General features: G+C 42.3%; 1 protein-coding gene across 4 annotated transcripts in view; it reads left to right on the forward strand.

Moving 5' to 3' along the window:
• The window catches only part of trappc9 (trafficking protein particle complex subunit 9), a 148722-nt gene that overhangs the window by 10240 nt on the left and 115530 nt on the right, over positions 1 to 22952 (forward strand). For all 4 annotated transcript variants that reach the window (XM_056411845.1, XM_056411854.1, XM_056411827.1 and 1 more), the window contains 7 exons: positions 1007 to 1223; positions 5348 to 5491; positions 9266 to 9392; positions 10062 to 10207; positions 15728 to 15813; positions 18887 to 19013; positions 19107 to 19239. In XM_056411845.1, the coding sequence (XP_056267820.1) occupies positions 1007 to 1223; positions 5348 to 5491; positions 9266 to 9392; positions 10062 to 10207; positions 15728 to 15813; positions 18887 to 19013; positions 19107 to 19239 (980 nt within the window). The remainder of the gene's footprint in view (positions 1 to 1006; positions 1224 to 5347; positions 5492 to 9265; positions 9393 to 10061; positions 10208 to 15727; positions 15814 to 18886; positions 19014 to 19106; positions 19240 to 22952) is intronic.

Raw genomic sequence — 22952 nt, forward strand, 5'->3', positions numbered from 1 at the left:
CCCCTCAAAACTATTTTTTCCCCCTCATACAAGAATCCATAATATATGAACATGTTTGAGTTAAACTTCTAGACATCAGGTAATAATACTGACAACAAGTACGATAATATACATTTATATGAACAACAATAATATTGTATATTTGGAATTCCTCCTCTTTTTCCAATTTAATCGATAGGCCAAAAATAAATGTATTTATTGTTGCATTTATGTATATTTTATTGGTATATTAAACAAAAAGTGTATGTAGCTATTGATACAAAAATGTCCGTTTATGTTCAGATTTTTAAAATGTATGTAATGAAATGCATCCAGAAGAAGATACGCGTATAATAATGAAGTCCAATACACAGGAGGCAAGGTTATATTATTAATAATAATAATAATAATAATAATGTATTATATTTGGAATTCCTTCTCATTTTCCAATGTAATCTATAGGCCAACAGATGACATTTAAAATGCATTTATTGTTGTATTTGTGTATATTTTATTGGTATATAAAAACATTTTATTATGTAGCTATTGATACAAAATGTCCATTTATGTTCAGATATTTCAAATGTATGTTGCACGTGGGCCTAATAGATGTAATGAAATGCATCCAGATGAAGATACACGTATAATAATAATAAAGTCCCATACACAGGAAGTGAGGTTATATTAATAATAATAATAATAATGTATTATTTGGAATTCCTTCTCATTTTCCAATTTAATCTATAGATCAACAGATGACATATTTAAAATACATTTATTGTTGCATTTTTCTACATTTTATTGGTATATAAAAACATTTTTATATGTAGATATTGATAAAAAATGTCCATCTATGTTCAGATGTTGGCAATGCGTGTTGCATCTGTAATGAAATGCATCCAGATGCTTTAGAAGATGTGCGTACGATAATTAAATCCAAGAGCAGGAGGCGAGGTTATATTAATAATAATAATGTATTATACTTGTCACTAAATCCTGCTTTACGTGGTCTCCGTTGCCCCCGCAGCTCTCGGAGGAGGAGAAGATCCAGCGCTACAGCATCCTGTCCGAGCTCTACGAGCGGATCGGCTTCCGGCGCAAGTCGGCGTTCTTCAAGCGCGTGGCGGCCATGCAGTGCGTGGCGCCCAACATCCCGGAGCCCGGCTGGAGGGCGTGCTACAAGCTGCTGCTGGAGACTCTGCCCGGATACAGCCTGTCGCTCGACCCCAAGGACTTCAGCCAAGGTACCGGAGACAGCCTTAAAGGGCCGGGTCCTCAAAGAGTTCTAAAAAACATGGCTCTTTAGGCACCATTTCTGGTTCCACAAAGAACCTTTCAAACCAGGGTTCTTAAGAGAACCTTTTCCTTAAATAGTTCTTCAAAGAACCTATAAATGTGCCTCAAAGAACCTTAAAAAAATGGTTCTTTAAGGCCCCAATTCTGGCTCCAATAAGAAGCTTTTAAACCAGGGTTCTTTAAGGCACCATTTCTGATTCCACAAAGAACCTTTCAAACCAGGGTTCTTTAGAGAACCATTTCCTTAAATATTTCTTCAAAGAACCTATAAAGGTGTCTCAAAGAACCGTAAAGAAAAGGTTCTTTAACCCTCCTGTCGCCTTCGGGTCAATATGACCCGATTCAATGTTTAACCCTCCTGTTACCTTTATATTTACTAACATATTTTACCCTTGAGGTCAATATGACCCCAGCTATTAAAATCTCCAGAAAATTATTAGAATTAATATTGTTTTCCAAGTTTAAGTGTGAGGTACTTTATGTTTGTTTGTTGACTCAAAGAAACACGACATTAAACATTGAATCTTCAAAGACCCAAAGACAGGAGGGTTAAGGCATGATTTATGGTTCCTCAAAGACACTTTCAAACCAGGGTTCTTTAAAGAACCATCTCCCTAAAGAGTTCTTCAAAGAACCTCTAAAGGTGTCTGAAGGAACCTTTAACAAATGGTTCTTTAAGACACCTTTTCTTGTTTGTAGACTTCAGCCAGTTTGACGTGTGGTATCAGAATCAATAACATTTGGTTCTGGTTCTGGTCCACTGAGTTCTAGTGTTACTCATACCGTAACAACACACACACACACACACACACACACACACACACTCTACACACACTCATACGCTCTGTGGCTCGTCCTCGGATAAGAACCTTTTATCTCTCTTTCTGGACTCGTGCGTAGACAGCGGTCGTAATGAGATTGAAATCCTTCCGCCGGAGAGCGAGTTACCGTATTTATTATTTTAAGAGCGGCGGCTGATTTAATATCAGCGAAGAGAAGCCGTGTGAATGTCACGGGAGTATTATCATTTTATTCTATTTCTTTATGACGTCCTCTCGCATGAACCCGGCGGTGTGCGTGGCATGAAGAAGACTCCTCTCATAGACGGGGGATGAAGAGCGTCCCGTGAGTCCGACTCGAGGGCCCTTCCACCGCCTTCGGGGTCTTTTGTGGCGAGGTCCTCGTGGTGAGCCTCTCGTTGGGGGTCGTCGTCTCTCGAGGTTAAACGTTCGCCCGTTTGACAGTTTTCTTTATGCAGGGTTTATACGGTCATGGAAAACCTGGAAATGTCCTGGATTCTTTTCAATGGTTATTTCCAGGCCTGGAAAAGTCCTTTAGCTATTTTTATTTCCCAGAAGTTTTGGTAAAGTCCTGGTTATGTGTTATATTCATATCTTCATTGACGCAGTTTGATTAAAAAATTTAACTTATATAAATATTACAAATATTTAAAACATTTTGGGGTAAATTTGGTTTAACGTCATGGAAAGGTCACAACAGGGTAATTGAAAGGTCATGAAAACGTCATGGATAGGTAATTGAAAGGTCATGAAAAGGTCATGAAAAACGTCATGGAAAGGTTATGAAAACGTCATGGAAACGTCATTGAAAGGTCAAGGAAAGCTCATGGAAATCCATTTGTCCACATGTGTATGAACCCTGTAACTAGGCACCCGGAGACGGGCAGGAAACACACAGAACCCCAATACAACATTTCTATTGCGTAACGCTATCTAATATCCATGAGAAAATGGGCGGAGCCACCCCCGTACGTCAGTCGAGTTGGACTCTTCCAGTTTGGCCAACCTCTCCCCGTACGAGGCTGCGCCCGCCTCCATGAGAGGTCGTTCCAGTTTAATCCAGTCGGGCCTCTTTGTGGTTTTCCTCGTGGAGTCGAGCTCTAAATCGAGGACATCCCGTTGTGCCGGCGGCGGATCAATAAACTAAACGGCGCCCGGGACGGCGGCTGGAATTAAAGTATCGAGTCGTTCGGCTGCTCCACCGACCGGTTTGACCCCCTCGCTCCACAGAGTCGCTCTCAGAGAGGATTGTGGGTCAGAAGGGAAGTTCCCCTGGAGGCCTTTCTGCCACGAAGACTTCATTTGATCCCAGAACTGTGAACCCCCCCCGAGGGGGGACTTCTCCCGTGTGCTCGGAATAAACCTGCAGCCGGACATCCCGGTGCTTTACACAAATCCAATATTTAGAAACCGGCTGCATCAGAAGAGGAGCTTTTGGTTTGGAGGTCGTACATCATGTAGACGGGACACTGTTTCATACGAGTGGTTTCTGGGACTGGAGTTTAAAGTTATTTCCAGGCCTGGAAAAGTCCCTGGAAATTTTATTACAGCCTGTGTAGAGGTCATGAAGAGGTCATGGAAAGGTCATGGAAATCTATTGGTCAAGGTGTGTATGTATATATATATATATATGTGTGTGTGTGTGTGTGTGTGTGTGTGTGTGTGTGTGTGTGTGTGTGTGTGTGTGTGTGTGTGTGTGTGTGTGTGTGTGTGTGTGTGTGTGTGTGTGTGTGTGTGTGTGTGTGTGTGTGTGTGTGTGTGTGTGTGTGTGTGTGTGTGTGTGTCCTCGCTTATTATCTCGGCGACGCTGTGACACCTCAAGTTCAGGTCTGAAAATACCCAAATGATGTAATTCACCCCCTCCTCCTCCTCCTCCTCCTCCTCGTGTTGGAGTGAGAGAGCGACAGTCTGAGAAAATCCAAAGTGCCCTTTTGGATTACTGTCCTCCAGATAAGCTCTGGGTTGTTTTGGCAGACGGGTGGAAAGTCGGCTATTTTTAGACTTCTTCGTGGGTGCAGTTTCAGGACGGGGGAAGAAAAAAATGAAGGATATGCATCTCCAGTTGGTTCCGAAGAAGAAGAAGAAGAGATGAAGAATAACCGCGGGAGAGAAGACAACGTTATTTGGAAAGTGGTGTTTAAGCCGAGTGTTTACCAAAACATCCTCCCTCTCGTCCCTCCGGGCCCCCGCGGCCTCCTCCGAGCTCGTCTCTCCTCTGGTCCTCTTTCCCACTTAGTGAGTCAACAGTGGACAGCTGGGGGGAGGAGGACGAAGAGGAGGAGGAGGGGGGGGGGGGTCTCGTAGGGGGGGCTGAGGGTGTTACGCAAGACCTGGTGTCAGGGAATGCTATTAAGATGTCTGGTGGAGCTCCGCAGTGCAGAGAAGATGAAACTTTCTAAATTAGTAATCACTGAATTACTTACATTTATGTTTTTATTTATATATTGTTTCCAATATCAGGATGTATTACAATGTGCAGAGTTGGTCGAATTCATGTAAAGGTATTTATTTGTGTCTATTTATCATTCACATCAGATGACGTGTTAAACTATAACTTCACGAGGCTACTTTATTATTATTACAACCTACTAAAATTATGTATTTATTTATTTTTTGCCATAATATTAATATTATAAAATTAAGCTAAAAGTTCAGTTTACTTTTTTTTTTAGTGATTAAAAAAGTTTGATAAAAAAAAAGTGACAATTTATTTTGAGACAGAAAACAACCTCCAAATATTTTGTTTACTTTCACTTAACACAAAGAAAAGCAACAAATCCTCGTCGTTGAGCCTTAATATTGATCATAAACTGATCAAATTACTGAATTTATTACAGTTAGAAATGATAAAAAATAATTGCAGATTGTCGACAAATTAATAATGTAATCGACTCGGCATTTCAGCTTGAATATGTATTTATTATTTATTTATCAAAAAATGTAAATGAAAAGGTAAACTAATGACTTTGACATTAAATACAAATATGAAAACGTGCTTCAAAGTTTCCATAAATAAATAAAATAAAATAAATTAAATTTAAATAAATAAATAAATAAAATAAATAAATAATATAAAATATATAAAATAAAATATATAAAATTGTTCAAAAGTGCATTAGGATATATATGCACATCAATACTAAAGTGGTGAAGCAGCATTGGCTGCTACCTCCCCAACATCAGAAAACACGGGGACACAAAGTATAAATATCCTCCTTCAGATGGTTTCTACTCATCTGATGTGAAACATTAAATGTCCCCCTCCTCCTCAGGTACCCACCGAGGCTGGGCCGCCGTTCAGATGCGCCTCCTGCACGAGCTGGTGTACGCCTCCCGTCGCATGGGCAACCCCGGCCTGTCGGTGCGCCACCTGTCCTTCCTGCTGCAGACCATGCTGGACTTCCTGTCTGATCAAGGTGGGCTCACAACAAAGTGACATGACACTTACATTTTTTCATTGGTTGAATTTTTAAACCCGTATGTCTTCATGAAATTTTAATTAAAAAACAAACAAACCCAATAAGAGCACAGCCTGCCTTTGCTCTGGCGATAGCAGCGTTACACTTAATAGTATGTGACGCACAACAAAACCAGTTTTCTCTTGGCAGCAACAGTGAGCTGCGACCAGAAATCCTGTCAGCCAGGAGATAGTTTCTACTGATGGTCCACTGGCCACACAATAGAGGCCGGCGTAATCCTTCGTTGGCTATGAAGCATGAGAAGGGAGAAGGGAGGAGGGAGGGAGGAGGAGGAAGGAGGAAGGAGGAGGAGGGCAGATAAAAAAAAAAGAGACTTAGACATTTACATAGTTTTAAGGGTCAAATGTTTACCATCATACGACATATCAAACAGTTAAATAGGATGAATTTTAAAGTAATACTTCACCAAAGAAGAAAAAACAGAGCATCCTCTGACACTTAAGAAATAAACCAATTGCACATATGTTTCAGCCAATGGGGTATTTACACTTTTTAAATATGTATTTGTATTATGTATATATATATATACTTAATTATTATATTTATATATTACATATATATAATAAAATATATATATATATTTTATATATATGTGTATATATATTTGATTTCTGTATATATTCTTATTTCTTATATATAAAAAAAGATTTATAACAGCTGAGTGTTTGTCAAGGCTCAGGAAACCCTTGCAGGTGTTTTTGTTAATTAGACATTCAAGTGATTTTGTTTAATACCCTACTAGTATACTTTTCATGATATTCTATATTTTGATATTTATAGATATTTTTTTTTCTTAAGCTTGTAAACCAAATCAGCAATATAAAAAAAAAAAAAAGGTGCAATATTTTTGATGATTTTTTCAGAAATGCAATTGCATAATTTTTTTTTTTTTTTTTTAAACAAAAAAAAGAAGACAGTATATATATAATTCATTAATTATTACATTTAGATATTACATATATAATAATAATAATTCAAACTTCTATAGCGCTTTTCTAAGTACACAAAGACGCTTTACAGGGGACATATATAATAAATGAATAAATAAATACATATATATATATATTTGCGATGCCTTCCTGCTACTGGGTCAGGAAAAAGCCCAAAAGCTTTTTAAACTCACAAAAATAGCAAAGAATACGATTGCTTACTGTTTTCGTCGTGAATCTTCCTCCCAGAGTGGTTCTCCTCTTTCAGTTGCTCAGCTTCTACTCTACAAGGAGTATTGCTGTTGTTTTTATGTGTTTTTTTCAAATTTATGCTCTTGGCATCCTCCTTTTTTAAAACAAGCCGGAGACGAGCTCTAAATTATTCATACGTGAATGTAAATGTTCTGTGTGTTGTTGGTTCTGGAGTATTGCTGTTCTTTTTATGTGTTTTTTTCAAATGTATGCTCTTGGCATCCTCCTTTTTTAAAACAAGCCGGAGACGAGATCTAAATTATTCATACGTGAATGTAAATGTTCTGTGGGTTGTTGGTTCTGTTCATTTCACAACACGACGTGATGGATCTCCCTTCGTCGTTCAATACACTTGAAGCTCGAGACTCGCCTCTTCTTCCCGGTAGTGTCTATAAAATAGTGTCTCCAAGCACAGCCAATATAGAGATCTCTGGGAGGCGGGGCCTTAACTGCAGTGCTGAGTTTCTTTCTTTTTTAACATATTAAAATATCTCATAACATTTCAGTGATCAATGCCTGCTTTTCCATTGGTTACTGCGCCGTCATTCACTCTGCCGTCAGCTTCTTGTTTACATTGTTTTGATACCAAAATTACACTGACTGATTTATTGTGCTCCAGCATGTTATCGTTCTACTCTATAGCGGTTGTTTGCATTAAAAACAAGTACATTTAAATTATTAAGGAATAAAAGATTGTGTTTTTATTTAAATACTTTAAAATCCTGGCATTAGTAGTTTTGTTTAGATTTTTGGAAGTTAAACGGGTCACGGTTTCATCTTGTCTATTTTAAATTCCTTTTTTATATTATATATATTTATATATATACATTTACATATATGTTAATATATATATTAAATATGTATATTAAATATGTATATTTATATTGTATATGCATATAATACATATATTTGCATTTATATTGTATATATGTAAATATATATATGTTAATATATATATGTATATATGTAAATATATATGTATATATGTAAATATATATATATATGTTAATATATATATGTATATATGTTAATATAAATATATATTATATATGTCGAATATATATATTTTATATTATATTTGTGTGTGTGTATATATATATATATACATATATTGTGTGTGTATATATATATATATAAAATAAATGTAAATAATATATTTTGGTTTATTAATTGTCCAGCGCTCGTAGCTTGAAGGCATCATAATGCAAGTCAATGCAAACCTCTGCTAACGTTAGCTGCTTAGCTCGGTGCGAGCGGCGCGATGTGAATGAGTTGCAATATATTAATGATCAGTTGTTCCTCCAGTCGAATTTCATTTTAGTTGTGAAAGACTTTGTTTTAGTATGTTTAAATTTTTTTTTTTAATACTAAGAGTAAACTCATTCAGCTCAAACCATTTAGAAATTTCATTCCACAGAGCTTAAGCTTGCGAAATAGCCCCCAAAAATGGAAAAAAACTCAATTGACACCTGATGCCTTTCGTTTTATGTCCCATCTCGCCAAATCGAACAACATCAATATTATGAAGTAACCAAAATACCCCCCCCCCCCCCCCCAATCGTATAACATAGTGACGTAAGCTCAGTTTCATCCACCCTTTTATTGTTATTCTTCCCCTCTTTTCGTCAAGTGTAAGACACAAATAAACCCTTTTTTCCCTCTGCTCATCCGGACGTGTGTTCCAGCCGTCGGCCCCGTGATGCGCTCCGTGGCGTTTCCCTCTCGTGGGTTTGATGATCCGAGGGCCCCTGACTCGTGAAGCTAAAAGCATTTCCAAAAATACAAACTGAACCAACTGCACCTCTTCTCACCGGCGCTCCGGTTTCATTGGCCCCCTGAAGAAGATGTCACGGCCAGATATAAAAAATTTCAAAAGAGATCGCACTCCACTGAGCAGCCTGTCGAAGGAAATTTAAAAAATGGCGTCCGCCAGCGATCGCTCAGACGAGAGAGAAGCGGACGGATCGCGAGAAGCTTCGAGCCGTCGCGTGTTCACCCCCCCGTGCTTGATCTGCTGGTTCCTGCCTCCCAGTCCGTATCAACACGGTCACGCTGGTACATTACACATATTTGATGTTTTATTTTCCACTGTTGCTAGGAGACGAGAACGCCCCGGGACTCTAAACCCCGTCTCCTCTCGTGCGGATGACGCACATCTTTTGGATTTCGACTTATAAGGACGCGTTCTCTAGTTAAGTCACATAAATACACAAAAGTCTTGCCCTCGTAGGACTTTTATATTTCTGCGTCGCGTCCTTCTCCGCTTGATCTGCTCTCAGAGACCGAAGCAGATTGTTTGGCTGGCTGAGCAGTAATGTCCCCTCCAAGAAGGTGTTAATGGTCCTATAAAACCTTCACTTGAAGGCCGGGACGGTGACATTAAAGTACATTTATATCACGGGCACGATGTCGAACTCGGGCTTCGGATTCTTTGGCTCCAAAGGGAATTGAGCGGAGTCATAACTGAAGTGTGTACTTTAGTTATGTTTCCCCGTGCTCATTGTGTTCTCCTCTTGTTCGACATCTCTAGAGAAGAAAGAGGTGACCCAGAGTCTGGAGAACTACACCGCCAAGTGCCCCGGGGGGATGGAGGTCATCACGCTGCCCGACGGCCTGAAGCTGCCCCCGGTGCCCTTCACCAAGCTCCCCATCGTGCGGTGAGGCAGCCATCTTTGTTTTCATGTCAATTATTGGTTGATAAAATCTGTATAATGTGTGCCGCTTAATGTCAATTTTTAAATGTATGCTTCTTCTTCTTTTTTCCCCCACAAAAGTCTGTAGCATCGGGTACATTTGAATTATTATTTTTTTCTTTCAAAATGGTTTGAAAAACATCCAAATGTTTGAATTTAATTCAAAAATTAATTAGATTTTGTCAACAAATGCGCTAGAAAGACAAAACAAACAGCGTTGGTGAAACTCCCCCTGTGGGACGGGTTGGTACTGCACTCCCGCAGGTTACCGATGATGATGATGATAATAATAATAATATTATTTATATAGGATCTTTAAAAACAAAGTTTACAAAGTGCTTTACAGAGAGTCAAGGCAAAACAAATAAAATAGTAAGAAACTAATGTATAAAATATAGACAAAAAATATTTATATATATTACAATTAAAATAAAAAAATAAAAACAGACAAACTAAATTAGGGGAACCAAATTTCTGCATAAAAGGTCGAGATCTCTTAAAAGCTGTTCTATAAAAATGGGTTTTAAGAAGTGATTTAAATGATGAAATGGTCCTTTTTTAAATCCGTCTAACTCGTATCATTGTTGTGCTTCTTCTTCTTCTTCTTTTGTTCCTTCCTTCCCGCCACGCCAGGTCGGTGAAGCTGCTCGACCTGCCCGTCAGCCTGCGCCCGCACAAGCTGAAAGGCCTGCTGGAACAGAACATGTCCACCGCCAGCCCGTTCATCTACTCGCCGATCATCATGCACAACCGAGGGGAGGAGCGCTGCAAGAAGATCGGTGAGCCGTCGCCAGGAGTGCCCGTATTATTCATTATAAACATACTTTAAATATGTTATGATCTGCTCATAGAACTGTGAGTAAAGATAGAAGCACTCGGACATATTCATATTGCTTCATAACTATCACAATGCATTATTAAGCATATTTTCAGAATCAGGGTTTGTACGGTTGTGGAAAACCTGGAAAAATCATGGAATTTTAAAATGGTCATTTCCAGGCCTGGAAAAAAATTAAATCATAAAAGTGCGAGTTCATGGAGTTTGAAATAATTAATATGTTTTTTAAAGAAAGACGCTCAAAATATAAGCCGGCGTACGCTCTCAATACGCTAAATTTTCTAAATTGTTCATGTTTATACCGAGATTTCAGTTTGGTCATGGAAATTTGGTTTAAAGTCTTGGAAAAGTCCTGGAAAAGTCCTGGAAAATTCATTGGTCAAAATGTGTAAGAACCCTGCAAAATAACTCATAATTGCAAGAATTTTGCAGGCGTTTTTCTGATTTTTCATAGTTGTAATGCATATTAAAATTGCATTATAACTTGATTTATGAGTTAGTCTTATTGGTCACTGTTTGCTTGAAGTAAACATCTTTACAACGTGCTTGTATGAATTGATTACTTGATAGATTATTTAAATCCAGACGTTCACGAATCGATAACTTCTTCTTTCTTCTTCTTCTGAACAAATAATATAGACCAAGGGACGCTGAAAATTAAAAGCCTGGATAATATGTTGAACTGCTGATTACTCCCCCCCCCCTCTCCCCCGCTGCAAGTTAAAGAAGTCCCGATTATCCTTTACCTGTAGAAGGAACAGGTGTCAGCGTGATGGATGGACTGTGCAGAGCCGCCCGTTAACGGTCCTCACAGCGGGGGAGCGCCCAACCTGGAACACAGACATGTATTCCTCTTTAGTCTGGCGTCCCCGAGGACTCCGATGTGTAAACACTGAGAGCCACTTCCCACTCGTTCATCTCACTGATGGTCAAACACTAAAGGAATCCTTTGGAAATGAAGACGTGGTTTTTATTTGGGCTTTTTATTCCAGTTCCATACGGGCGTCGAGGGAGGCAGAGCGTCTGATTTTAAATGTTGCCGACTTTTTGGAGGCGTCCGGCCAGAAGGAAACGTCCCGATGTGGAGAGGTCATCAGAGAGGATGTCATAGTTAAAGTATCGGGTTGCTGCGTTTTTGGGTTATTGGATGGATTTGTAAAGTGGCAGAAGGCGTAAAAAACAACTGGCTTCACTTGAAGGAGCATTAGAGGCAGAGTTAACACACTAAGGAGGTTCAACCGTGTTCTGAGGTTTGAGTTGTGGGCTCTTTGCTCAAGGGTCAGAGCGGGTCGTCCTGTTTAACGCATGGTTGGTGGGTCAATCCCAGGCTCCGCCCCCAGGGTGAATGAAAAAAACAGGAAAAGTCATGTAATTTTTTAATGGTTATTTCCAGGCCTGGAAAAGTCTGTGAAACATTTTTTTTTTTTTTAGAATAAGTTTGGGAAAAGTCCTGGAAATTTGTTATATTGACATTTTGGTCGTCCTTTTTAACGCATGGTTAGCGGTGCAATCCCAGGCTCCGCCCCCAGGGTGAATGGAATTTTTTCTTTTAAACAGGAAAAGTCGACATTTTAAAATGGTTATTTTCAGGCCTGGAAAAGTCCTTGAGAAGTGTTTTTAATTTAGAATAAGTTTGGGAAAAGTCATGGAAATTTGTTATATTGACATTTCGGTTGTCCCTTTTAAAGCATGGTTGGCGGTTAAACCCCAGGCTCCGCCCCCAGGGTTCGTACGTTTATAGAAAAAACAGAAAAAATCATGGAATTTTAAAATGGTTATTTCCAGGCCTGGAAAAATCCTTGAAAAATGTTTTATGTAGAATAAGTTTGGGAAATTTGTTATTTTCACATAATTCAAAATAATGAATATGTTTTTTAAAAGTATAAGTCGGCTTACGCTCTCTCATACGAGTGAACGCACCTTAACTGGAAAGTTTGGTCGCCAGAGCAACCCCTCCGGGAAGCGGCTGCGATAATCCAGCATGCCAGGGAAGTGTAGATGCACGTCGTTTAAATCCGACATCTTCTCACTTTTTCCATGTTTACACCGAGATTTCACCAAATATTTGGTGATTGAAATTTTGTTTAAAGTCCCGGAAACTCGTTGGTCACCACGGGTATGAACCCTGCTCGCTATCTGCATAACGAAGTGCCCTTGAGCAAAACTCTGAACCCCCCCCAGTGGCTCCCCAGGTGCTTCACAGCAGCCGGGTTACATGCACAGAACAAATTTCATGTATGTATGTAAAAATATGTCATATGACGAACTAAGAAAGTTTTTCCACAGCCCAAAAAGGTTTTGGGGGCCAAGTGAAATTAAACTGGCAGGAAAAACTAACGGGAACGTCCAGCAGGGGGCGCACGACGTGGAGGAAAAGCTTTTTACTGATTGACGTTTTTATTCAAATGAATGTGCGGCTGGGTCCGCGGCGCCTCCAACGCAAACGTTTTGTTGTGACGCCTTTTGTGGCAGTTTGTCCTAAAACTAACTTCTTGTTTTTACGGCCCAAACCTTTTGAGACCATTTCAAACCTAAACATCGTCCCCCAGAAAAAGGAATGACGAGCAACGCAAATAAAAAAGCATGTTGTGAGTATTTTGGGAGCAGCTGTGAGACTCAACGCAATTATTTATGTGACAAGGATGTTTTGTTCAGTGTTCAAATGTTCTTCTGTTATAATGGTTCACATGTTCTCTCTCTCTCTGTGTCTCTGTCTCTCTCCCACTCCTTATCTCTGTCTTTCTCTCTCTCCCCCTCTTTCTCTCTGTTTCTCTCTCCCTCTCTCTCTCTGCCTCTGTCTCCCTCCCTCTCTCTCTCTCTGTCTCTCTCTCTCTCCCTGTCTCTCTCTCTCTGTCTCCTCTCTCTCTCTCTCTCTGTCTCTGTCTCCCTCTCTCTCTCCTTTCTGTCTCTCTCTCTGTCTCCCTCTCTCTCTGTCTCTCTCTCTCTCTGTCTCTCTCTCTGTCTCCTCTCTGTCTCTCTGTTTCTCTCTCCCTCTCTCTTCTCCTCTCTCTCTCTGTCTCTCTCTCTGTCTCTCTCTCCCTCTCTCTCTCTCTCTCTCTCTGTCTCTCTCTTCTCTCTCCCTCTCTCTCTGTCTCTCCCTCTCTCTCCCCTCTCTCTCTCTCTCTCTGTGTCTCCTCTCTGTCTCCTCTCCCTTTCTCTCCCTCCTCCTCTCTCTCTCTCCTCTCTCTCCCTCTGTCTCTCTCCTCCTCTGTCTCCCTCTCTCTCTCTCTGTCTCCCTCTCTGTCTCCCTCTCTCTCTCTCCCTCTCTCAGTCTCTCTCCCCCTTTTTCTCTCTCTCCCTCTCTGTCTCCCTCTCTCTGTCTCTCTCCCCCTTTTTCTCTCTCTCCCTCTCTGTCTCCTCTCTCTGTCTCTCTCCCCCTTTTTCTCTCTCTCTCTCTCTCTGTCTCCCTCTCTGTCTCCCTGTCTCTCCCTCTCTCGTACTTTTTCGTTGCCTATGAGCTCCTCTCTCTGCGTGGGATGTATGATCATGAACTCTGTGTATTCTTGTGTTTAGAGTCCGATCTGTGAAACAGGATAAACTTATAAACATGTCCCCCGCTGCCTCCGTCCGAGATGATGATTTATTCCACATTTTCTTTGAGAAGCCGAGAGCTCGACAGCTCGTTGCCGTGACTCCCTCGGGCTTCGGGGGTTTGGCTTCGTTTGGCTTCTCCGACGCTCCGGTCCTCGGCGGCCGTGCTGCCGATGTATAATTCAGTCTGAAAAGAACGAGCAGAAACACGAGTCAACATCCCTCGCTTCTCTCGCTCCGCTCAATAAAAGATGAAATGACGTCTCCTCTGGCGATGCAACGCGTTTGACCAGAACTAGAAACGGACGAGGGCTTTTATTTTGTAGTACCTGTTCAAATCCTACACATTGCACCTTTTTATTCTGATCCATATTATAAGGAACCGAGCGATGGCGCTGAACGTTCCTTGTTGCTCCGCGCGACGCCGTCTGAGCCCGTGGAGACCTCGGCAGGATCTCCACGGCCACTCGAGGAGGTAGGAGATGCCTAAGATGCCGACAATCCACTCCCTGTGTTTTCTCGTGCGTTTCACACTTAATTGCCGGCCTGAGGTTGTGTGTCGGGGTCTCCAGACATCCACTTCCTAGTTATCTCTCTTCTCCACTGACTTAATTTCCCGAGGTGCGTGGCTCGACTGTGCCCTCCAGGAGATCTCCCCTCCTCCCCGGGGGGGTCTGGGTGGGATTTCCAGGCCCTCTTTAGCCCGTCTATATATTCGCCAATTGAGCCACACATATGTTGTGGCTCAACAGTTGAGACGGGGTATGGATAATGCAGTCGAGGCTATGATCCCCCCCCCCCTCCCCTTTTTAATTTAAAAGTACGCCTTTTTCTCAAAGGTTGTTTCATAAATTCTTTTTACAATCTGCTTTGAATCCAATGCAACACACATCTACCTGTTGCTTTCTCCAGATGCCATTTAATGAACACTTCAATATCCCTTCTGTTGGCTCATCACGACAATAAAAACATCATAAATGTCATTATCTGACTCAATTATATGATGAATACTAAATCTTATCTGTGTATTCACAGTATTTACCCTCTAGCACACGTCGGTCCATCACACCCACCGGATGGGCGTCAACACGCCGCTCTAAAGTAGAGAAATGACGACTCACTTGTAAAGTGTTGCTCCCGTGTGAAGTCGTCGAGCCAGACTTTCTCTTGGCAACTTCTCGGCGTCTCGGCCGGCCGGCGGCGGGCAGGACGACGGGAAGCGAGCCGCTCCGCGCCAAGAAACAGTCCGACGTGGAGGATTATGACGCTGACCGTAAACCGCAATGTCACTTCTTCAGATCGGTCATCAAATGCCCTAAAAATACAAATAAAAAGATGGAAATGGGACATTTTGGAAATGCGCTCGCTGAGAGTCTGGCGGGGAAAGATGGATTCTGCTAATATCTCTCTTTTCTGTCCGCTCATTATGCAGCTGGAGTCAACGGGTGACTTACGACAGATTAGTTCTGCTCATAAGTAAAATATACAAATGTTACATTTTGGTTTGCATATGATGAAACAAACGAGATGGAACCGTAGTGAAATTTCGGGGGAATTAGCAGACATATTACAAATGTTTTATTTACCAACGGAGCTTACCCAGTCTTTATGCTAAGCTAAGCTAACGGTGGCTTTCTATTGGACAGTAAATACGAGGCTGGTTTGGAAAGCAAATGATTTCCCCAAAATGACACATGGTTGTTTAAAGTAATATAAACTGGATGAGCAGTCACTGCTGATTTTGGTTTTGATTTTAAATTATTTAAAACATTTTTTATTTTGATGGATAAAATATAAACCGAATGACATCATCTCTGACTGTTGCCTTTCTGTATTCATCAGATGATTAACCACAAGTAGGTTTAAAAACCAGCGACATCTTAATTTAATGAATTCATGTCTCTTCTCCTTCTTCCTCTTCTTCTTCTAGACTTCCAGTGGGTTCAAGGAGACGTGTGTGAAGTGCAGCTCATGGTCTACAACCCCATGCCGTATGAACTCCGCGTGGAGAACATGGTCAGTGACACTTACTACACCCAAACTTCAAAATACCACAAGTAGCCCCGCATTTAGTGAGCGCAGCTCTCTAGTGGTGCAACATGGTACTACAAGCTCCGTCAGAGATGATGGAGCATCACCAATCAAAACTTTGGAGGTGAGGAGAAGGATTTTAAATGTGATTTTTTTATTGAATTCACTTTTCATGATCGGAAAACATTGCCTTCAACCGTCGTGCGGACGTACAATGTAAAATACAGAGAGGGCGTTCAAAATTAGGGGAACAGGGTGAAGGGAACAGGGCGACAGGGAACAGGGCGAAGGGGAACAGGGCGAAGGGGAACAGGGCGACAGGGAACAGGGTGAGGGGAACAGGGCGACAGGGAACAGGGCGAAGGGGAACAGGGTGAAGGGAACAGGGTGAGGGGGAACAGGGTGAGGGGAACAGGGTGAGGGGAACAGGGTGAGGGGAACAGGGTGAAGGGGAACAGGGTGAGGGGGAACAGGGTGAGGGGGAACAGGGCGAAGGGGAACAGGGCGAGGGGGAACAGGGTGAGGGGAACAGGGTGAGGGGAACAGGGTGAGGGGGAACAGGGTGAGGGGAACAGGGCGAGGGGAACGGGGCGAGGGGGAACGGGGTGAGGGGAACGGGGTGAGGGGAACGGGGTGAGGGGGAACGGGGTGAGGGGAACGGGGTGAGGGGAACAGGGTGAGGAGAACGGGGTGACGGGGAACAGGGTGACGCCACTGCCGGTAGACAAAGTGACTGCCGGTAGACCAGCAAGCCGCCGTACGCGAAGCCGCTCTCAAGGTCATTTCCCCTCCTCCCCGTCTCCAAGGTGACCCTCGTGGTTCGGCGAGACGGGGCGCTCATTCTCAGCCACCGCTCGACTTCAGCGCTCGTACCTCGTTGCTTTGTGTTCTGTTGATTGTCTGTTAAATGGGTGCTTTTCTTCTATTTTTCATTTTCAAACGGGTCACCGTCTGTTTATTTTCCAAAATGACAAATCATGCTTGTAGTTTTCTTTCACTTACAAAGCTTAGGTCAGATAGGTTATTTGCACTAAAGAGATATATATTTATATATATATATATATATATATCTTAATATTCTATGATTAAGAAACCGATACAAATTAGTTTTGTGCCAATACAAATTAATACAACGTCCGTCCTATTTCGTCTGGCTTTCTCTTTGCTGTAATAAAAAAATAATCCTCATAAATTCTAATAACCACACCATTACGTCGGTATTAGTTTAAGCCAATCTAAAGGTTAACGCCAAACTGCCGCCAACGACACGACGCTCACGCTCCGATCGTCACCGTCGGCCACGCGGGCTAATTGGCCTTTTACGAGGCTGAATGCAAATAAGCTTTTTTTCCCTTACCCTGATAGTTTAATACAGAAACACTTCTGCTCTCCAATAAAGGCACAAATAATGTCCTGGAGCGAGGAGAGTTTTTTTTAAATCGCAGCTCCTCGCACGGCCTCCCCCCCCCCCCCTCTCTTCTAGTGAGGTAGTGTCTGCTGTCGGGGGATTGATGCAGTCATTACGTCACCTCGGTCTGCCTCGTGCCAGGAGGAGGGCTGGGGGGCTCGAGTGGTACATTCAAAGGCGGATTCAAAGCCACCGGGAGGGCTTTCCTGACTACAGATGAGGCCGAGGTGACGTCACCCACGCGCTCGTCTTTCAGTTGTTTTCACGAATGCAACTGTTTAACCCTCGTCGCCCATTGGAGAGGTCCTGCATTTGAAGTCGCAGACGTGTATGTAAATGTCTCACTCCTCCCAAATATCAGAGACATTGTTGGGTTGGAGGCTTTTAAAATGGATGCGGAGGAGAGAGGAAGAGTCCGTCGTTGGAGGGACCGTCGTTGAAGGGACAGTCGTTGAAGGGACCGTCGTTGAAAAATAAGTCGTTGAAGGGACCGTCGTCGAAAAGACCGTCGTCGAAGGGACAGTCGTTGAAGGGACAGTCGTCGAAGGGACAGTCTTTGAAAGGACCGTCCTCGAAGAGACAGTCGTTGAAGGGACAGTCGTCGAAAAGACCGTCCTCGAAGAGACAGTCGTTGAAGGGACCGTCGTTGAAAAATAAGTCGTTGAAGGGACCGTCGTCGAAAAGACCGTCGTCGAAGGGACAGACGTTGAAGAGACAGTCGTCGAAGAGACAGTTGTTGAAGGGACCGTCGTTGAAAAGACCGTCGTCGAAGGGACAGACGTTGAAAAGACAGTCGTCGAAGGGACAGTTGTTGAAGGGACCGTCGTTGAAAAATAAGTCGTCAAAGGGACCGTCGTCAAAGGGACAGTCGTCGAATGGACCGCCCTCGAAGAGACAGTCGTCGAAGAGGTCGTCGTCGAAGAGACAGTCATTGAAGAGACCGTCGGTGAAAAGACCGTTGTTGAAGAGACGACCGTCGTCGAAGGGACCGTCGTTCCGCCGTCAAAGAGACAGTCGTCAAGGGACCGCAACTTTTTAATTGAGCACAAGTCAGTCTTAACAGTTCGTCAACTGCAGTATCGCCCAAATCGAGCATCATTTTACTCATTTTGGCCTCATGTCCCACTAACTCTCAGCGGAACGAAGCTCCATCGATGCCGTCCAGCTCTCTTTAGACAATTATGCTTTTCATTTATTTTTCACGCACGCTGGAGTGTAAGTTGGGTTCAGTGCCGTTGAGGGATTTAAACAAGGCGTGAGTAATGTGTGCAATATGTAGGGTTCCCGTAGAAGACACTAATCTCTACCAGGGCAGTGAAGGCATCACATACATCGCCCCTTATTGTACTGCTGCTATCTCTCTACACGGCACTTGTATGAAGCTCAGATGAAACAAGTGGTTGGGGGGGTAAAAAACCCATAAAAACAGCCCCATTTAATGACCACCGTTTAGGGCGACGTCACCGCAGAGGGCGACGTCACCGCAGAGGGCGACGTCTTTCGAGGCTTCATTATTACGATCTCGGCTTTATTTTCAGTAGTTTTAGAAGTTTAATTTTAATTTGTGTTTTGCGTCCACTTCCGTGTACCGTGTTTACAGCATTCCTGATAATCGTTCCGATAATACAATCGCTCCGTCTTGTTTTCCAGGGTTTGCTGACATCCGGCGTGGAGTTCGAGTCCCTGCCCGCCGCGCTGTCCCTGCCCGCCGAGTCCGGCCTGTACCCCGTCACGCTGGTCGGCGTTCCGCGAACGGCCGGCAACATCACCGTCACCGGTGAGTCCGACGCCGCGCACCCAGAAACTCTTTTTTAATCGCGTCATCCGGTGGAGCTAAACGTTCCTCTGTGACCTCCGTCCGAACCGCCAGGCTACCACACGTCGGTGTTCGGCGTGACCAGCGACTGCCTGCTGGAGGGCCTGAGCGGCGTGAAGACCGGCGGCTCTCTGGTGGAGGTCATCCCCGCCCTGCCTCGCCTGCAGCTCAGCACGTCGCTGCCACGGTGAGCAACGCTCTGCGCTCGTCTCTCGTCAACGACTTCACGTAGAGTAGACAAACTATTTCAAGTCAGGGTTCGTACAATCATGGAAAACCTGGAAACGTCATGGAAATTAAAAATGGTTTATTTCCAGGTCTGGAAAAGTCATGGACATTTTTTATATTCATATGTTCATGTACGCAGTTTGATTAAAAGAATCCACTTTTATTATTCTTTCAATCAAACTATTGTCTCTCATTCTTTTGTCATTTAAGGTATACACTCGTGTATACACGGGGATTTAACAAAATGTTTGGACATTTTTGTTAGTCATGGAAAGGTCCTGGAAAAGATATGAAAAGGTCATGGAAAAGATATGGAAAGGTCATGGAAAAGTTATGAAAAGGTCATGGAAAAGATATGGAAAGGTTATGGAAAGGTCATGGAAAAGATATGGAAAGGTCATGGAAAAGTTATGGAAAGGTCATGGAAAAGATATGGAAAGGTCATGAAATGCTCATGGAAAAGGTCAGAAAAAAGTTATGGAAAAGTTATGGAAAGGTCATGGAAAAGATATGTAAAGGTCATGAAATGCTCATGGAAAAGGTCAGGGAAAGTGATGTAAATCCATTGGTCAACATGCGTATGAACCCTGTCAAGTGTCTTTCTTCCTGATGACACTCAGTTTTACAGATATGCCAACACATTTGTACGAGTAGAATTTCTATAGTCGAGGATGAACTTGAGTTCATGGGTTTAACTAAACGCCAACACAATAGAGGCGAGTCTATTTATAGTCAGCGCTCTACTTGTCGGATATTCCATTAGAAATAAGATTAACGTTGTGAGACGCAGCTTCAATGTGAGGGTCAGAGGAAGTGATTCAATGGGGCAAAATGTAACCCAAAATTAAAAAATACATATTTTCCACTTAGCCGTTACTTGTCAAGCGAGATCGTTTAGTTGTTTTTTAAATATCCACCGTGGAGACGTCCGCCTGAACCCCTCAAATATCAGCATGTCTCTTTCCAGAGATTATAACCCTTTTTTTTAATCAACATAATCCACCCACGCTGGAACTGTTTGAGGGTGTCGATTGGTAGGAATAAAATGGTTCCTACCTGACAACAAAGCGTGGGGATTATCTTGAGTCACCGGCTTTTATGGAAACAGACTTTGCTGTTGAGTCTTTTTTTTAAACACTCAGCAACAGGCACCATCACTCCAGTCAATCTCTTTTTTAAATAGAAATGAGAAGTGCGGCGCTGCTCCGGTGGGGACCCTTTGGCCTCGTCCTGGTCTTTGGCGAGTGAACTCGAGGTCATGTGACCGCGCAGATGAGAACATTGCTCCGTCCGGCCGGTCACCCGGGATTGATGCGAACGCCCTCGGACCTCGTCGCGGCTCGGCGTTTCAACCTCACCGTTATTGTTTCGCTTCGCGGCGCCGAGGCAGAACAATGAACACGGTGCCGCCGTCACACCGCTCCGCCATTCTGAATTGAATTGAAACATTTGTACCGCGGTGGAAACTCAATTTTATAACGCGGAAGAAAAGATAAATGTTGACTCGAGTCACCGGCCTGTTTGACCTGTTTGACCTGTTTTTGAAGTGTAATCAACGTACTGAGCAGGTAATAACTAACTCTTTGTAAATGTTCTATACAGTTACTGAACCCTTATGGGGGAGGAGCTTCAAAGTCTCACGTTGTTATTCTATGATTAGTGGCTCCACTAAATCTTACACACCGGACCTTTTTTTAAACACTTTTTTTTTGGCACTCTGAGATTCTTGGATGAAGAGAGCCTTATACATGGAATCTATTATTATTATTATTTAAAAATTCAGGACCAGGTGTCTGGACCCAGCATTTTAAATTCAGAAACCAGAGAACTCTCTCTAACATTAATTTAGTTAATTAATTAAATAATTTATACATTTTTCTGTTTTCTTGCCATTTTTTTTGCCATCAGTGTGATGATTGTACTCAAAGTAATGACTTCTTGTTAGATGATGTCACTGCATCCCCAGATCTCAGCCATTACATTGGTAGAATTAGCATTACGATAAAAATAAATCAACACAAAAAAATGGACAAAAAAAATACTATTTTAAACAAAAATATCACTTCTAAATATAAATGCCACCATGTTTTGTGAATGAACACAATGCCAGTGACAACCAGTGATAATAGATTCAGATTTAGAGGCGTCTGTGACTCGAATGGTTGAGTTAGCATCAGCGTTAGTTTAACTGGTTTAACTTTAAAATACACGACGACGAGCCTTCTTCTTTCATTTCATCTGCTTTCCTTTCTTCTTCTTCTTCTTCTTCTTCTTCTTCTTCTTCTTCTTCTTCTTCTTCTCCTCCTCCTCCTCCTCCTCCTCCTCCTCCTCCTCTTCTTCTTCTTCTTCTTCTTCTTGGCAGGAGAAACGCGAGAGAGTAGAAAAGCACGGGTTCAATTCCGACTCGTGTAAGCGCCCCCCCCCCCCCCCCCCCCGCGCTTGGAGCGCTGTAAATCATTCTGACAGCGAGAGCGGCTGGGGAAAAAAATCCACTATTTTAGGTCACGCCTGTAAGTACAGCACTTCAGCGGCTTTTGATGTGGAAAATCTTTTTATTCTCCGGCGTCGGGTTTAAGTGCCGTTGCGGATACACAAAGCAAATATCATCCAAATGTGATGCGCCGCGCCGGCTCGCTCGACCTTCAGCGGCGACCTCTGGCGAAGAGGTGCCTCATTGACTTTTACAATATCTTTTTTTTCTCTCCCTCCAGCGAAGAAGCGGGTTCTCTTACAGTTTCTCTCCTTTTTTTTTATTTTTTAAAGAAGTCCTTTTTTTGTGTGAAATATTATCTTTCATTATTTCTAACATTTCGAAAGTGCACAGGTCTACCGTAACGTAGTTGTATTTTAACATCCATTTTGCATTTAAAATGTCAGGATTATTTTTGCATTGTTGACCTTCCTGTCCCTCCTGCTCGTCGGCAGTTGTCGATGACGTGCGATGTGTTCCCGAGTTTTTGTTGCATTTAAAGTTATGCAGATGTGCTAAAGTCGAAGAAAACACCTGCATCGATCTTTCATGATCTCGTACATCCCCGATGTTCTCCAGTCTTTGCTTCAGGAAGAAACCGATGCCAACAGCTGCAGAAGTTTTGCTTCTGACAGCTGATCGGAAAACTTCTCCACGATGTCATCGACTGTAATTCGGACAGAAATACAAACTAGTCGATCAGCTCTCTGCTGTTTGTGACTTTATACTCGTCAGGGTTCTTACGGAAAAGTCCTGGAATTTGAAAATGGTTATTTCCATGCCTGGAAAAAGTCATTTTTTATTACTCAAGGTTTTGGAAAAGTCATAGAAATGTGTTATATTCATATTTTTATTTACCCAGTTTGATTTATATACATATTTATTATTTTAATCAAACTATTGTCATGTATTTGTTTCATTTAAGGTCTATAAACTGAGATTTCACAAAGTCATGGAAATTTGTTTTCAACGTCATGGAAAGGTCATTGAAAAGTCCTTGAAATCCATTTGTCAACATGTGAACCCTGAATCTTTTAAAAGACTATACATTTATTTATTTATTTAATGTGACTGGGGGTCAACATGCTGGACACTGTGCAAGCCGTACTGCAAAACATGACACATGAAACGAGGCTCTTCACGACGGACGTCTTTTCATACATCTCTTGATATTTATCCATACATTTGGTCACATAAATTTT

The sequence above is a fragment of the Pseudoliparis swirei genome, chromosome 1, assembly GCF_029220125.1.
Source record: "Pseudoliparis swirei isolate HS2019 ecotype Mariana Trench chromosome 1, NWPU_hadal_v1, whole genome shotgun sequence".
Classification (NCBI taxonomy): domain Eukaryota; kingdom Metazoa; phylum Chordata; class Actinopteri; order Perciformes; family Liparidae; genus Pseudoliparis; species Pseudoliparis swirei.